General features: G+C 37.5%; 2 protein-coding genes across 6 annotated transcripts in view; both read right to left on the bottom strand.

Moving 5' to 3' along the window:
• LOC144078697 (arf-GAP with coiled-coil, ANK repeat and PH domain-containing protein 2-like) overlaps nt 1–5,769 on the bottom strand; it is a 35,804-nt gene extending 30,035 nt beyond the window's left edge. For all 5 annotated transcript variants that reach the window (XR_013301287.1, XR_013301286.1, XR_013301289.1 and 2 more), the window contains exon 1: nt 5,285–5,769. Coding sequence is in view for 1 of the 5 variants with exons in the window: in XM_077606973.1 (XP_077463099.1) it covers nt 5,285–5,337 (53 nt within the window). In the remaining 4 variants the exon portion in view is untranslated. The remainder of the gene's footprint in view (nt 1–5,284) is intronic.
• A 1,314-nt stretch (nt 5,770–7,083) lies between these two features.
• ppp1r2 (protein phosphatase 1, regulatory (inhibitor) subunit 2) lies at nt 7,084–15,874 on the bottom strand. The gene is made up of 6 exons (XM_077606540.1): nt 15,494–15,874; nt 12,055–12,162; nt 11,742–11,825; nt 9,702–9,808; nt 8,797–8,970; nt 7,084–8,398 (listed from the first exon to the last, which is right to left on the bottom strand). The coding sequence occupies exons 1-6, from the start codon at nt 15,622–15,624 to the stop codon at nt 8,379–8,381; spliced, it is 624 nt and encodes a 207-aa protein (XP_077462666.1). The 5' UTR covers nt 15,625–15,874; the 3' UTR covers nt 7,084–8,378.
• Between the last annotated feature and the right edge of the window lie 1,060 nt (nt 15,875–16,934).

The raw sequence follows: 16,934 nt of genomic DNA, 5'->3' as shown, positions 1-16,934 counted from the left end.
TGTTTGTTTGAGTGACTTCACACCTTGCGTTTTTTTGCAATGTGCCAAAAAACAGTAAATCAAGCTTTGGTGTACATATGCTAGTATTCAGATGAATAGATAAAGTTTAGGGTTGAAAAAAATAGTTAACATTTAAGTCAATACTCGGCAAGTTTTAGTTGCTATTAATTTGATTTAAAATGGATCTCACATCATCAACCAATCACTCAATTAAGAGATCAGTTCTTTTTTTGTCTATGCTCCAACAGCTAAATAATGTATAAACAGTAATCCCTCGAATATCGCGGTTAATGTAGACCAGACATGGCCGTAATAATAAAAATAAAAAAAATCGCAAAGTAGGGTCACCCCTATAATAACTTTTTTTTCTTTTTTTCTTCTTCAGTGATTCCAGGTAGCAAGACTGGCTTCCGCTTACGAGTTTCAGCGGGGATTTTCACATTTATGAACATTAAAAAAAAGATAATAATTAATAGCGGAGAAAAAAATAAGTGATAAGTGAAGACGCGATAAAAGCACGAATATATTTCTTGGGTTTTTCTTAATATATTACCAGGGCTTCATTTTTTTGGGCAAAAACAAATTAAAATTCAAATATGTTTTTTTATTTATTTATTTATTTTAATTGCTGGCATGTGTTTTATTGTGTAGAGATGTGACAGGGCATGGCATCAATGAGATTTCATCTATTTGGAAGCCCACATGCTCCTGTGCAGTGGCTGAGTGTACAGGTATTATGCTTTAAAACCAAAGCACTTTTGGCAAATCTTCTGATGTCTGACTCCAGCAAACGCTTCCCACCTCCCTGTGGAAGGTAACAACCCCCATCTCATTTAAAATGTAGAAAAGCGCAATGGAATTTGTTGTAATTTCAAAGTAAAGTGAATTTTACATTACTTTATATATGGTAGGTATATTCAATATCCTTTTTTAGACAAGTCATAAGTAAATGTGACACAAAATCAAGGCATTTACAACATGCCAATTGCGTTATACTTTAAACTATTGTCTTTCTACTAAATGCTGCCTTTTTGTCCTAGACAAAACAAATGTGAGAACCAAGATTTTGTGGACTGAGTGGAGTCCTTAAACAAAAAAAGGGGTGGAGGGCCAACTTCTAAACCACATTAGCAAGGGAAAGGCTGATACAGCACTGAAGGAATGTTTACATCCCTATTCTGACTAAGGATATTTCTTCACAGTTTGTGCGGTCTTTTTTTAAACTGGAATGTTTAGGCAATAAAAAAAAATCTGCAATGTTCTTCAAATTGTGCAATCTTATATTTCATTCTGATTGTAGGGTCCAATGCGAGATTGGTGAATTTCTGCTGTTTTTCACAGTCTCCCATTGTAATTTTGTGAAATGGAAAACATAAATACGTTTTGTTTGGGAAATGTATTTCCGTCTTAAAAGCGAGTTGAACACAAACAAGTGCACTTTGATGCTGCAGGCCATGTTTCCATTATTGTGTATGGTGATACCCAAAACAAGAAGCTTGTCAGTCCCCACCATTAATCAACATTAGATACGCCAATTAAAATGAAATGACCCGTAAAGTATTTAAATCCCACAAGAACATGGGGGTATGTTAACAAGAATACATCCTGCCTCTCGAGAGACACTCAACTCTGGCAATACGAGCACTCGTCACCAGGTGCAGATTCAGTGCCTCTGATCTGCTGACTCGACAGCTGTCCGTGACTCAGGAGGGGAAAGCAGAAACATTGGACCAATTCCTTCATATCACAAAACTCAACAATGGTCCAAATAGGCACAACGGAGATGCAAAACGCCAATCACGAATAAGAACAAAGAACAGATTGGGAAGGCAAGACAACAAAATACAATAGCTTTACTAATGTTGTGTCGTCATTTGCGGATTTTGAAGCAGACTATTAGCAACCTGCACCTTGTGTATAGTAAGATGATAAAAACGACCTCTTTACCCCTTTTGGACTTTCTGGATATGTGTAGTTAGTTATGCTGTAAATGTATTTTGCCCTTTTTACTATGGAATAGCACACCTTCTAGTCTATCGGTTGATTGAGTGTCTTGGTTTCAACGTGTCTGCTACAGGAATATGTTGTGTGATAACCTTGTGTGGGCAGTTTTTATTTTACATTAGGGAAGAACAGGCTTGTTCGTCACACTGCTATAAAAGGAGGAAGTGTTCCATACACCATCTCAGCATTAAAATGATCTGATCGTTGCCAAGAATAAATTTAGATTGTCTTTAAAGTAGAGCGAAGGTCCATTTCCAAATGTTAGGGTCTTTCCAATTCCATTTAGTATTGTTAAAAAAGTACGAGTAGTTTGCTCATTGCTGATATATGTTGTATTGACTGTATAGAATATCCATGCCAAGGCGTATAGACATTATGAAGAGCCAATATGAACTGCTATATGGTGGGTTACTTCATGCTGAATAGACTGCGATGTCTTTTTTTGCAGTTGGCTTTAGGCAAAGTTTCTCTATTAAAAAAACATAAAGCCTTTGTAGGTCAATAGTGAAGAAGTGACTTGAAAAACCTGCAATTTGCCTTGACCTCGTTTTAACTTGAAGGGACTCGACATAACATGACTTGCCTATAACAGCAAAGACTTGGACTTGTTCGAGACTCACACCAAATGTCTTGGAACTCGCTTGTAGCTCATTTCAGAGGTACCGTACAATTCTCTGGCAGCTTGCCATTTGCTGGTTAACATTAGCTGAGTCATGCAACATTACAAAAAAAATACGTTATTAAATTGACAGTTCTGAAAGTGTTAGATGTATAGATAGGTAGATATATCATCATCTTTATAAAGCCAGAATTCCTTTATAGTTCTTGTATGGTAACAGTACGGCATTACAGTGTGTATCTACTTATCTACGCATATAACCACATCATAGCCAGCATTGCTAAGGAGTTCCAGGATAGTTCATCCATCTCACGACTTTGTCAAGTAAGGTTGACAGAAAATAAATAAAATACAGCACAATTTGCGAACATACGTATCAAGGTTGAAAAGAGTATTTAAATTTAAAAAATGTGCCAAATTCTCACTTGAAAACAGACACTTTCTTTGTGGGGCTACATATTCTTTGACCCAAAGTTGAAAGCAAAAACAGTAACTAGAAACAGATGTTGAGTGAATGAAATCAGTTCCACCGTATTCGTGTAAGGATGATCTTCTCATCAATTCTCTCCTGCTTTATCCTCTTCTCATGCAAACATGTCATAGGGCAAGGGGGTGGGCAAAATATCCGAGTGAAATGTGGAAAACTGTTTGGAAATACTCTGATTCATTAAAACACGTGATAAGCCCGAGGGTGTGAGGAAAGCCAAGCGATGACTTTAATGCCTGACTAAAAGGTCACAAACAAGAAGACAGCTACAGGCAGAACAGCAATGACAACTTCATATAGACAAAAATAACATTTACAATAATGAGATGTACTGTATATAACTATTACCGAGTTATGAGTTGGAAAATGCAAATGTTTTTGCCCACATGGGTCACCATTCTCATGAATTTTACTGTAATATATCTGTGACTTTGAACGTGTGTAGTAAATGCTTTCATTGAGGACAATCAAAATCAGTAACATTTACTGGTGAGAGGCTAAAATGAAAGGATTTTCACAATATTAATTTTGACAATGGCTCCAAATAGTTGTTGACTATCTTTTTGCTTTAATGAGTATTAATTTTAAGAGTCCGAGTTTCAACTTGCACACTAATTTAGGTTACAACAGAAATGAAACTATTTCTACTTCTAAATCTACACCGATCATACGGAGTTATGTGCATTTGTGCATGGATTGTGCACAACTCTTGATATTAATAACATTTACAGCTGCACTTTGACACATGTTAAGAAGGTCCATCACATGGTCTCCATGACTAAATGGAACATTTAAAGACACAAGCTTATTATCACTGGTTGTTCATGTCAAGCTATGATAAACAATGACCCAAATGACCTCACTGCTTGTTTAGTAGATTGTTGAATGTAATCAATTAAACATCACAGATCTGTTTGCAATGTTTCACCAAGTGTATATAACCGATCAGTTATTGCTCTGAGCAGTTAACCCTAAAAATAAAATATTAAAAAGGCAGTCCCATTCTCAGAAAGAATCCACCAATGCTAAAATGCTTAACAATGAAGCATTAAACATCTGTTCCTCATTTCTATGAGCAGAGGATGTTGCAGCAACACAAAAAGAGGTCACCAAGTACTATATACTTCTTGGAACTGCAAAATAATATCAGAGTTCCGATATCAGAGATCAGGTTCCCGGCTCGTGGCTGTTTCAAACGAGCCACGCGAGTGTCAATGGCTGTTACAGCGCATTTCTCTTGCAGTGTGCCGCGGCAACGCATACAGTGTCCTCGACTGTGTGAGGAAGGTGTGAAGTTATGTGTTATGTGTCATGTTCCACTTAAATTTCTAAATTTTTTTTATTATTATTATTTTATTTTATTTATTTTATTTTATTTTATTTATTTTATTTATTATTCTTATTTTTTTATCCTTGTGAATCTTTGTATTTTATGTCTTGCAATGCTATTAAGTGAATAAATCACCCATTGGTTAAGGTTGAACAATATCAGAGAAGGATCTTGTGGGCCCAAAAAAATCTTTTAAAGTATATTTCACAGGCTTGATACAGTAAAGAAAATCTTTTCTGCAGTCAAAGAACATCAACCGCTTTCACTCGCCAAAAAAAACTCATTACAACAGTGAAGTGTCTCCAGTCATCATGCAAAGGTCACCCCTCTGATTAAATGAAATCACATCATAGACCATGAGTGACATCATAACTCTCACCATTCATGTTCATAAATGACATCAATGGTGAATTGTGGGAAATTGAGGCGATGGGATCTCAAAGACATTTAGTTGGCTGTAAATCTATACAAGTGAATAAAGTCTTCAAGGACTGTAACAGAATTGTGTTCATTTTTGTGTTATAAAAAGGCATTAGAAAGTAAATTGAAAACAATGTGCACTTAAGGCTATGATGGGTCTGTTATTGGTCATTTCTCTGTTTTGGACAACTTTTACATCATTGATCGCCATTAAAGACTCACTTGCTACTATGGCAACTATAACATTTATCACATAAAGAGTTTGTCTGCCGACTCTACTGGCGTCAGCTTTCTTCAGAGACCAAAATAGCGTAGTTGCAGCCGTCAAACAACAACAATTTACAAGGGATCCGTACGAAGCAAGCAGTTAACTTTCATGTTAAATACACACAGTACACTCATACAGAGACAGATCGTCTCTCACCTGAACCGTGGGGAGTCCTTCAAACATTCCTCGAACTCCACAGTTATCTTCATCTTGCCGGTTACACGTCAACTTTGAACACCCTGTACGCTGATTGATGGTTTAGACGGTAATCCAGAGCGGGTTTTGGGGAGGCTAATTAGCCTGTTTGCTATCGTTAATGTAGCGCTGTCCGACCAGCTGGCTCGCCTCGCCGTCACGGCTCTGCTAGCCGGATAGCCTCCAAAGGACAGCAGCTCCGGTTGACAAATCGCACGAATATAAGCATAAACAAAGAGAAGTGGACCGCGATGACGTTGAAATTTAAGGCGATTGTCGTGGACGCGGCGATCAGTCACGGGAACAGAAGGTGTCGCCGTGTCGCTCGGTCATGGCAGCCAGTGTGAGAACGGCTTTTTTTCCACGCACATAGTATACTATGGACTCGTACGTAGATCGTCTATAAACGCAAAGCATGATGCGCCGCAACTGACTTCAAGCAGATGGCCCACATTTGCCTTTTGGCTACAAAGTGCGCATGCCCAAACATCAATTTAAATGAAGGGAACGGCCTTTGATAAAATAAGTAAATACGTTTTAAGAATAATTCTGTGCGAATAAATGAAATAACAGGATTGTATTTTATGTATATATTAAAAAAAGTTTAATTATATATCTTGAGCTGCCTTCAATTCATTGGTTGCCATTGACAACGATTGAGGTACAATCCAGATTGAGTTGGAGATGCTGGAAGCGAATGATTGCGTCAAAGTGAATTGGACGTCCATTGCCGTCAATGGCAATTGGAAGATGAGCATTCACAACCAACTCTTTCATTTAGAATGAATTGGACTTCAAGCGTTGTCAATGGTAAGTAATAAATTAAACATAATGGAAGTGAGGAGTGGATTTGTAGTCGTGTTTTTAATCCGTTTTCATTATTACCATTTATAAATGTATTTACATTACTAAAAAATATATCAAATAACACAAAAACAATTATTCATTTTTAAAGCAATAATATAAAAGTTAATGATAATACACTAACTGGAAAAATGACTGATAACACTAACTGTGAAATAATATAACAATGTTTTATTTATTGTGAAATAATAAATGCTCTTCAAAAAAAGTGAATATCAAACAAAACAAAAGAACTAAAAAATAAATAAACTAAAACTAATCTGCATTGCCCATCCTGTAAAATAGCAATCCAAGATCGCTTCAAGGACCATTATATTAATTATTCTGTGTTCAAAAGATGAGACACAACATCGCACCAAAACGATATGCAACATATGCTTTACGAGTGAGTAGTCGTCTTATTTTAAAATATCTTTACAAGCAGTGGCAGGCTTCCTGATCCGTCGGAATTACAGTTGATGATTCCAGCGCTAAACAAGATATTTTCTAAATTCTTTGCAGTTGTACGCGATTGAACCCATTTAATCGATTGTTTGCATTTAACAAATAGATACATAGGTCGATTTTAATCAAGCACTAAAGGGAATTGAAAGGATTTCAGCAGGTGTTTAAGCATTACATGGATGCGAGGTTCTGAATTGTAGTTTCGTAGTAAATCTGCAAGTACTACAGCGAACGTGTAGGAATAATCCTCAGCTGAACTCGCTGGCGGCTTTTATCCTATTAGTTGCCAAGAAATCTGAAGGGACAAATACAATATGAAGTTAAACAGCGCTACCAAGCGGCGCGTATATGAATTACATGTGTTACTATTTATTCTGTGGCACAAAGGGCGTTTCTGCAGACGGGCAACAAGAAAAAGCTGTTAAATTCAGAATAACAAAACAAACTGCTAGTTTGCAGAAGTCAAAATGTTTTGTATTGTATTGTATTTCTATAACAAAAAGCTCAGCACATCCTCAGTCATAAAAATAAATTAGAACCACAAGACAGCTCCAACCAGATATACACTGCGTCACTTTTCCCCTCAAAAATCAAAATGACTATTTAACATTAGGCATACATGAAGCCAACTTTTTATTAACTTAATCGTCAGTAAAGTCATTGATTCCTTGACTATTTAACATTAGGCATACATGAAGCCAACTTTTTATTAACTTAATCGTCAGTAAAGTCATTGATTCCTGCTTTAACAGTAATTAGCAGAGCACAAAATCATTGTATTCATTCAGGCCATTCATGTAATGTTCCTCGTTAGAAATTACTATTAAATGATCGACTTATATGTCATGGAAAAAAACAACAGTTTTAAAGAACAGTGAACATTAGTTGAATTGAAGTTGACATGGAAATTGTGAAAAAAAACGTTCTCTGACATTTGACCATGCTATTGACAAGTCAACCTTTTATGCAACTTAATACTGTCCATCATCGGATGTTAAATAACAAGAATAACGGGAAACTGGAGCTCGAACTTCAGTCCTGGCTTTTACACTCATCATCTTGAGGTTCAGAGGAAAACAAAGCAAAAAGCATGACATGTAAAAAGTGCTTCTTTAAAGAAAACCACTGTTAAACCTTTCAGTGTTGAGAAAAGTTATTCCCCCAAGAGGAAATACATATTGATCCAAAGATAATTGCATTTCGGTGGTTTAGAAGAAGGGCGGGGCGTAAAGAAAAAAAACCTGATTCACTTTATGAAAGTGTGGACTTATTACAATAGTAAATATGAGCCTCAAATCGAAACGATAAACAATATCAAACCAAAGGAGAGAATTATGAGTCACAGATTGAATGTCCATCTGAACTGCAGCTGGTAAAAGTGCAGTCACCACAGGAAATTTTCCCTTGCTTCTATCACTAGAACCCATAGAGAAGGAAGTCTCAGTCAGCTATTGTCCTCAATGGTCTTCAATTCCTCCAACACACATTCTATTCAGTGCGCATGAGTAAGAAGGGATGTGGTGACCTTCATGGCATCAACAGAGGACCTTCTCTACTAAAATTTGAGGTTCCAGTGCATGTTTTGGAGTTGTATAGATTGGAAAATTGAAGGTTACTGGCTGTTAAGAGACGTTAAATAGGTGAAGCAGTGTCTGGTGTTTGGCCCGAAGTTAAAAAAAAAAAAACAGCGCAGTGATGTCTGTCAGAATGGTGAGCCCACACACTGGAGCGAGAAGAGACACCTCATCTATGAGTCCAGAGAATCGGCTAGAGGGAACAAAACAAACATACGAACAACATGACTAATACTGTCAATTGTGCTTATCCCTTTTTAGTTTGAACAGATTCATTTAAAAGAACACTCATTTTGATGATTTGTTTCTAAATACATTAAATATTTTTTTAAGATGAATATGCACATAGGCTTGAAAACAATTGAGTGTTGAATCTCTGGGTTGTAACAAGGGACTCGAAATGTCGGCTCACCTGCTGTTTTTTTATTGGACCCAAGCATTTAATTTATTTTTTACTTCCACTGATGTGTTCCCTTTAAGTATTGACCACTACACCTTGACAGCATAGTGGTTTCCACCATGCCGTGTAAATCCAGAAAATTAAATCCTGGGCATAGGTACTTCAATCCAACCAAAATATTTTATTACTACCTTCCTGAGGTGGGTCAACATTGATCTCCTCTGCCTCTTCCGTTTCATCCCTCATCTCCTCATCTTCGTCCTCGTCCTCCTCCAGCTCGCTGGCAATAAGCTGCCGAGCCAGCTTTATATTGAGACCTTCGTTGTAGTGCTTCTTCCTCATCATTTGGAAATGTTTCTTTTTGGCTGTAGAGGAAGCAAGAAAACAATGTACAATGAGAACTTTGGAGGCAAAGAAAAAGAACTTACAACATTTCAATCTAAATACAATAGTCAAGTTCTAATTCAAAAGAACATTATCTCATTAGAGTCATTTTATTTATCAATTACAATTTTAATTAAGGAATTAGAAACATTTTCGGGGGCTCGGTTAATCTGGTCGTGGGTTTAAAGTAGTCAATTTTTTTTATGGAGATACTGAAAATAATAGTACAAATTCTGACAGTGATGATTTTAAGTGAAATTCATTGTGATGGTGTAAAACATCCAAATAATATAAATTACCGTAATACATTCTTCTGGAATTTACCATAAGGGAAAATGTGATTTGGACATACCTCTTTAAAATGTCAACAGATTTATTATTTCTATTACTCATTAATAATTAACATCAATACAGTAATCCCTCGAATATCGCCGTTAATGTAGACCAGACATGGCTGCGATAATGGAAAAATTGTGAAGTTTCGTCACCCCTATTATAACACCCCCCCCCCCCCCCTTCAGTACTGAGTCCTAGTAGAAAGAGTGGCTTTCGCGTGGATTTTCACATTTATATAAACTTTTAAAAAATAAAAAATAATAATAATTAATAGCGGGGAAAAAAATCACAAAATAGTGAATATGCGATAGGAGAAGACATGATAATCGAGGGATTACTGTAAAGAGGTCAAGTTCTAACGGATGGTTTTGCTTACCTTCTTCCTCAGGGGACAGCTCCTCTTCTTCTTCTTCACTACTTTCAACTTCTTCCTCTTCTTCCTCTTTCATAAATCGAGGTTCTAAGCCTTCTGCTGCTTTAAGCCTTGAAAAAGAGAGTAGAAAAAAATCTCCAGTTTATTACCTTCAGACTTTTAATTCAGTTGTGAATATGAAGGGAACTTCCTAACGATCCCTATTTGGATTGAGAGCAGATGGAAAGAAACATGATGTGGTTGGTTGGCTTGAGCACAGAGCGGGGAAGAAGATGCAAGCTTGTGATTACTCGAGCGGAACGCAAAAATAACAGTTACACTTGCAATCTCTCTCTTGCAAAAGCAGAGGGCAAAATGAAAAATATTTCATGGTTGAGTGGATGGTGGTGATTGGCCGCAAGGCAAGATGCCAGTTAATAAACTACTGCTCTCCAACTAAACTGGTCCAATTCAGTATGTCATCAAAAATTGGATTTTATGATGTGAACAAGTAGATGACAACGCATTTAATGTATTTGGAGACACGGTACACCCCTCATAAATGTGAAGTTTTGTCGGGTAAGTGGGAGGACATGGCGATGAGAGTGCAGGGGGGAAAGAGCAGCTGATATCTCGAAGCCTCGGGAAGAAATAGACAAAGGAGGTTAATTGACGTGCTAGCCTTGAGCTATCCACCGTCCTCATCCAAGCGCCTCTCATTCCTGCATCAATGCACTACCATTACACGGCAGAAAGAAAGACAGTTGCAATCTTACAGAAGATATATACATGTAACATACTGTCAGTCTGATGGTACTGATGTCCTGCTTTTTAACTAAATACAATGAAGAAAAGAAATTCAAGCCATTATTGGGCACACAATTGGAATGCAAATGATCACTGTCCTTCCTCACTTTCAACATGGATTAGACGTCTAGTGCCATGAATGCCACTGTAACAACAGCAATTACAGTCAAACTCAGTTAAATTGATTTGAACGTCTGTTGTTGTCAGTGACAGGTAATGAGTGAGGGAGGGAGGTACTGTGGGACTTAAAAATAAAAACTAAACTACCTACTAGGGTGTTATTGGAATATATTTCAGCTTTTAGTCACATTTTTATTTATTTATGAATTTAATAAATCAATTAAAATATAAATAATGATTAGCCATAACCATATAAAATATATACTACTACAACTGAGATCTGGCATTTACATGTGTGGACACACAGTTTTTTGAAAAATTGCCAAAAAGTAGTCGCTTGCCCAATAAATGGTTAAAAAGTGTACATCTGGAACAAAAGTAACAAAGTGCAAAGCTTTTGTTTTAAATATCTTTCTCCCTCCTCCTATTTGTGCTGTCAGCCCCAAATACAAAATAACTTAACAGTAAAAAAGAAACTATCATGGAATAATCTATTGAATAACCGGGTGCTACATTTGCTTTTTGTCAAATGACATCAACAAAAACCTCAAATCATTTAAAAAAATAAAAAAATAAAAATAAATATCAAAGAGTTACAGTTAATTCATTAAGCCGATTTATCATCCAGGCCTAACCAGGATAGTCCCAAATAAAAAACTAACTCCACAAAAAAAGGCTTTTTACAGAAGTACGATTCCTTGTCATTTCTGTATACAATTGCAACTGTTCTTACTCTTATTGTTACATGTCCTATTCTTCCAGCATTGAAAGCTTGGGAGTTGAGTAAGATGTTTCAAACAACGCCTGATTGGAGAATTGTTGAAGGGAAGCAGTGTTTACTAGAATCATCAAAAGGTTATTGAAGCCTTTTGTGATACACCTGAGAAAACAAACCTTTTGCACAGAGGCAAAGATGTCAATGTGTGTATGTGTTTTCAATTGTGCAATTGCATTCACAGACTTAAATCCCTTTTTGTGTTTGGAAACCTGTTTGACCCTTCTTCACTTAATATCTCATTTCGCAAGTAGTAGTTCATATTCTGGTGGAAAGTTTACCAGGAGTAGTAGTGTTTTTTTTCAATAGATACAATTTGAGCTGATTGCTTTTCTCATATCTTGCACGATATAAATTCTTACTTTGACGTCAAGTCATCTGCTGGGAGTGCACTCTGACCTTCTGAGTCACTTAAGGCCCCCTCATCATCGTCGTCCCCAACCATCCTAAAAAAGTGAACACATTTTAAATTCCTCAAGTCAATAAATGGACAGTCATGCCAGGTTGGAAGAATGTCATGTGAACTTCCATTGATTATTCTGACACATTTCATTAAAACAAGGACTGAACCTACCTGTATTGCAAATTATTTCATCTTTGAGCATTCTGTTCAAATATTGTCAATTTTCTTGGTGACGTCAAATCAAACTGTGATTAGATTTGATCATGACAAACCTGTTATAAGGTGTACTGGGCTCATCAATCTTCATTAGGCCATAATCTTTGTCTGCTGGATGATATGTGGCAAGGATATTCATTTCATCCCACTTCTGGGATTTTTTTCTGTAAAAAAAAACCAAATTCATTCATTTAAAAAAGAGAAAAAGTGATGAAAAGTACATTTTAAATGAGTACATGCATTGTGGCATTACACACTGCTACTAACCACTTTCCTCACACTCCAAATATATTTTCATGGGCGAAAGCCACTGCATTTAAACAGAGGCTCAACATATCCCAGTTTTACTTTTGACTACACTGATGCCCAAACACTTAAGTTTCGTGATACTCAATTTCTGAATTAGTGTGAGAAATGGCCTATTATACTTGACTTTCTGAGAGTAGTTTTAGCAGACAGGCACGTGAGTTAATTTCTGCCCTGTCTTCAAAACCTGCCTAACCAAGGGGGATAGAACATAGCCAACCATAGTTAAGGATAAATATAGAGTCATATGCTGATGAGTTTACCCAGAGCTGGCTGGCAACATTTCGCTTAGAGATACCTCATTAAATAAACTGAGTCATTGGGGCAGTGCTATCAGGTGACAGAGTTGGAAGGCCGTGTAGAAGGGTACTCTCCTACTGACTGTGAAATGAACCCATCACCAACAAACGTTCACTGGTTTACTTCGGCGATACAGTAGAACAGCGGTGGGCAAAACGCTCCTCGAGGGCTGCTATGGGTGCAGAGTCTTCTTCCAACCGATCCAACACAGACAGTTTAATCAATGAGGTTTATGCTGAAACAAGAAGCCCCGCACTGCACTTCTAAGATACCAGATTGGTGGAAAGGTTTTCTCTTAAAGGTTGGAACAAAAACCCACACCCACTGCGGGCCATTGTGGAATAGTTTGCCCACCCCTGCAGTAGAACATGGTCAAAATATAAAACAAAGCAAATAAGGAAGTGTCAGAAAACAGTACATCAGAAATGATTGGCATCTCCACAAGAAGTACTGCCGTCAAATGGTTGGCTCGTAACCTACAAGCAACACAGGCACCAATATACATGTATGCCCTCCACTGGTTTATAAAAGGCTGCCGTATAATTCATATTAATTAATGGAACAAAAAAGGCAGTTCCAAAGATCAATTAATACTGGCCCATAATATATAGTCAAATAGTTTCAAAATGATCGGTTCATGAATGACAGAGTAGGACTTCACAGGACAACTGTTTTCTACAAGAACAAGAATGGCAACTCAAGTCTGTAATTATCAAGTTACTTCGATATCTGAAAACATTTCTTTTTCACACTCCGTGGGTGGGATAAATGTGGGTTTGTGTCATTGTTTAAACGATACAAACGAAAGTTATATTGTTCAAAAGAAGACAGCTGACGGGATGATGGGGGGCTTACCCAGGATATCCTTTGGTTGTCCAATGAGAACAGTAGACAAAAGGGATTTGCGGCACCACATACGTAGGAAAGTGTGTTCAAGCTGTTTACAAACTAAAAGACTATAGAAGGCGGACTGTGGAGGCAGACTAAAAAAAGCTCAGGTTATTTGGTGAAATAATGTATTTTTATAATGACAAAAAACAGTCAGGAACATTTGCATAAAAACAGAAATCTGTTAAATACCTAGTGTTTCTGGAGTGATATTGTGAGCATTTAGTAGCTGCTAGTACTTAAATGTTAATTTTGATTGTTATTTTAGTTACTTATTAAGCATATATAATTGATTTAAGATTAATCTTAATAATAATGATAATTATTTGTATATATTTCCTCTATGTCCCTTACTTAGTTCATTTTATATATCACCTGTTTCTACTGTGATGTGATAATTGTGTCATGAGCTAAAAAAAAAAAAAAATCACTATGATAAGGTAAAGTTTCCCTCATTGTTTTGGAAACTAAGTCTCATTAGGGCTAGGTTCCATACTGGTGCTCAGTGTTTGGTGGTGAGCTTAAATCCACTAACAAAACAAAGTTTTATCCCCCTTTACCTCCCCACTTACTTACAGAGGCTATTTTGGGATCAGCACAGAAAAAGCTTGATTCACTGTCGGGAATGGAATTCACTAATAGCTGTCATCTCTGGCCTAATTTGGCAGAGTGCTGCTCTGACATAACTAGCTCATGGCTAGAACTGCTGGTAAGGTTAGCAGGAGGCACAATGGCTGATACTCACGAATCATCAAATGACTGATAGAGCAAAATGAGCAGTGATGTTATTAATGTCTTTTATGTCTCGTGTCCTGCGTGGTTTGGTAAATAGCAGAGCAATTTCACAACATAAGAACTTTTAAATTGACCAATTTCAAATGGATTTTGAAGACACGATGGTGTTGTTGATAATTGAATGACCAAGGAGTTGTAACCTTTTTGTCTCAGGTTAGAATTCTGAAATCAGTTACGTTAGTTTACAGCTAGGCGGCCCGCTGAGGGTGTGGTTAGCGCGTCGGCCTCACAGTTCCGGGGTCGAGGGTTCGATCCTCGGTCGGTCCTCATTGTGTGGAGTTTGTAAGTTCTCTCCAGGCTTGCGTCGATTTTCTCCGGGTTCTCTGGTTTCCTCCCGCATCCCAAAAACATGCATGGTAGGCTGGTTGAACATTCAAAATTGGCTCGAGTGTGAGCGTGAATGGTTTTCCTTCTGCTTAAGCCCTGCGATTGGCTGGCCACCAATTCAGGGTGCCACCCACCTGGTGCCAGTAGTTAGCTGGGATAGACTCCAGCACCCCCAGCAACCCTTGAGCTGCTAAAGTTTGGGAAATGAATGAATGGTTAATTACAGCTCATTTAAATATTTAAACCAGTGTCCTAGACCTGAAACTTATACATTAGTAAACATTCACAAGGCAGAAAAAACCTTTTTACATCCACAATGATGCTCTCACTGAATGGAAATTGAACCAAAAACAGCTGTGCCAAAGTAAGGAAGGTGACACAAAACCCTGCCAATGGATTCTGTGCCCATTAGACTAGTAACTCAGGTATCAAGACAAGCGAGAAGGGCGTAACATGATATAACATCCCTAAGTCAGTGTAACAATGAGTGATCCAATAATATCAAGTAGTGCATGGCAATAAACTTGACCTCTGATACCTTTAGTGTCAGTCATTGGAAGCCCATTGTGTTCTCTGTCATTCATTTCACATGGACGTCAACGTGGAATGAGAAGGCTTGTACAATACAGGAGACCATATGGTTCAAAATAAAAGGGGGGAAAGAAGAACATGATTCCACTTAGTTGACATTATTACGACTTTTACGATCGGCAGGCCTGCGATTGTACGACCTTAGTGATCGCAAAGTTACGCCAGTCGCCGCAAACAAGTGCGATTGTTCTTAAGCTAGCCGTCAGTAACGTAACTCCCATTCACACATACGCGCAACCAGACGTATGTTTGTATATAGTATGTCAGACGGCTACAGGAAGTACTCACTGCTGTTCTTCATCTGAAAGCGGGGGACTGTGCTCCAATTTATCGCCCAGAAATTCGCCAGGGGCAGACTGAACGCTGGTGGTATTATTCTTGTTTTTCAGGATGCCTTTTATCGGCCGTGGAGCTGCCATTCTCACGCGCTGGCTGTCAAAGTGGTCTCGCGCAGGTGATCCCTGCCTGCTGTTAATTTCTTCCTCTCAGTATTCCTAGAGGAGATAGAACATGCTCGTTTTGATAACTCAACGGTCTTCGGTTCGTTCAGGAAAAACCTGGTTGGGAATCAGTAGGCGAGTGAGCATTTCCACGCTGTTTTCCGCGACTAGCGGGGGATATCGTTGAGAGCGGGTGTACTAGGGATATAATCTCGCGATCTTTGGGAAACGAGACTGTTGTGTTGTGTTTACGTGCCTCGGAAATCGCCCAACTGTTTGCAGGACGTGTTGTTTACTGCCTGATGTGGTTTTGTTTTTAATTCCGAAATATATTTTGCCTTTAACTATTAAAAAAGTTTAAAAACAATCATAAAATTGACTTGGTTTGTTTTGCTTCAACGCAGGCTGAAATAAAGTAAGAATTTTATGGACAAGAAACCATTGAAAGCTGGAGTGATTGCAGTCGACCCTCATTGTTCGCGGGGTTTAGGGACCTAGCATTGCTGCGAATATGTAGAAATCGCGAGTAAATGGAAATGTCAACTTTTCCAATATTTTTATTTATTTTTCACAAGATTTATGTTAATTCCAGCCAATATAATCTAAATGTATAAACCACTTGCTACAGCAACTTAGAACTGAACCGATAACACCTGAATCAAAGTCAGGATCGTTAAAGAAAACACTGCCAATTAACTGTCTATGAAAGATGGTATTAAGAAACATCTTTATTAATGGAAGGCAATATATACATTATTGTTTTTGTATTAAAAAATGCACAACAATATTAATTGATTGGGGTCTTATCTGCAAATCAACCATCCTGCAAAGCAGAGGTGAAAAGAATGGAGAAAATTTGTTACTTCCAGTTTAGCAGATGCTTTTTCCACAGTAGCTAAAGTATAGCCGATTGATTTTTGTAAGGCAACAAAATAAAGGCCTGCACTTTGTGTTTCCTGGCAATTGTTCGAGCAATGCTCAGCTGCTTCAACCAAGATTTCTCTGTGAAGGCACTGCAAGAAAGAAAAAAAGAATCCATTATTCAATCAAATAAAAGATCAACACAATGTATTATATAATATATCAAAACTATCATTTATTTATATTTCAATGTTGGTTTGTTGATTTAGATGATATATAAAACTGTGATTTCTAACCAGTGTTCTTTGAGAGATCATTTGGCGTGCTGGGGCAAATCATACAATTGTTCATTTTCACTGCAAATTATTTAATTTTGGGTATTAATTTTGTTTAACTATTTATGCCAGCTACTGTATGTATAATGAGAA

Source organism: Stigmatopora argus, chromosome 8 (assembly GCF_051989625.1).
Source record: "Stigmatopora argus isolate UIUO_Sarg chromosome 8, RoL_Sarg_1.0, whole genome shotgun sequence".
Classification (NCBI taxonomy): domain Eukaryota; kingdom Metazoa; phylum Chordata; class Actinopteri; order Syngnathiformes; family Syngnathidae; genus Stigmatopora; species Stigmatopora argus.
Note: the sequence above shows the minus strand (reverse complement) of the source record. Positions and strands in the feature narration are given on the sequence as shown.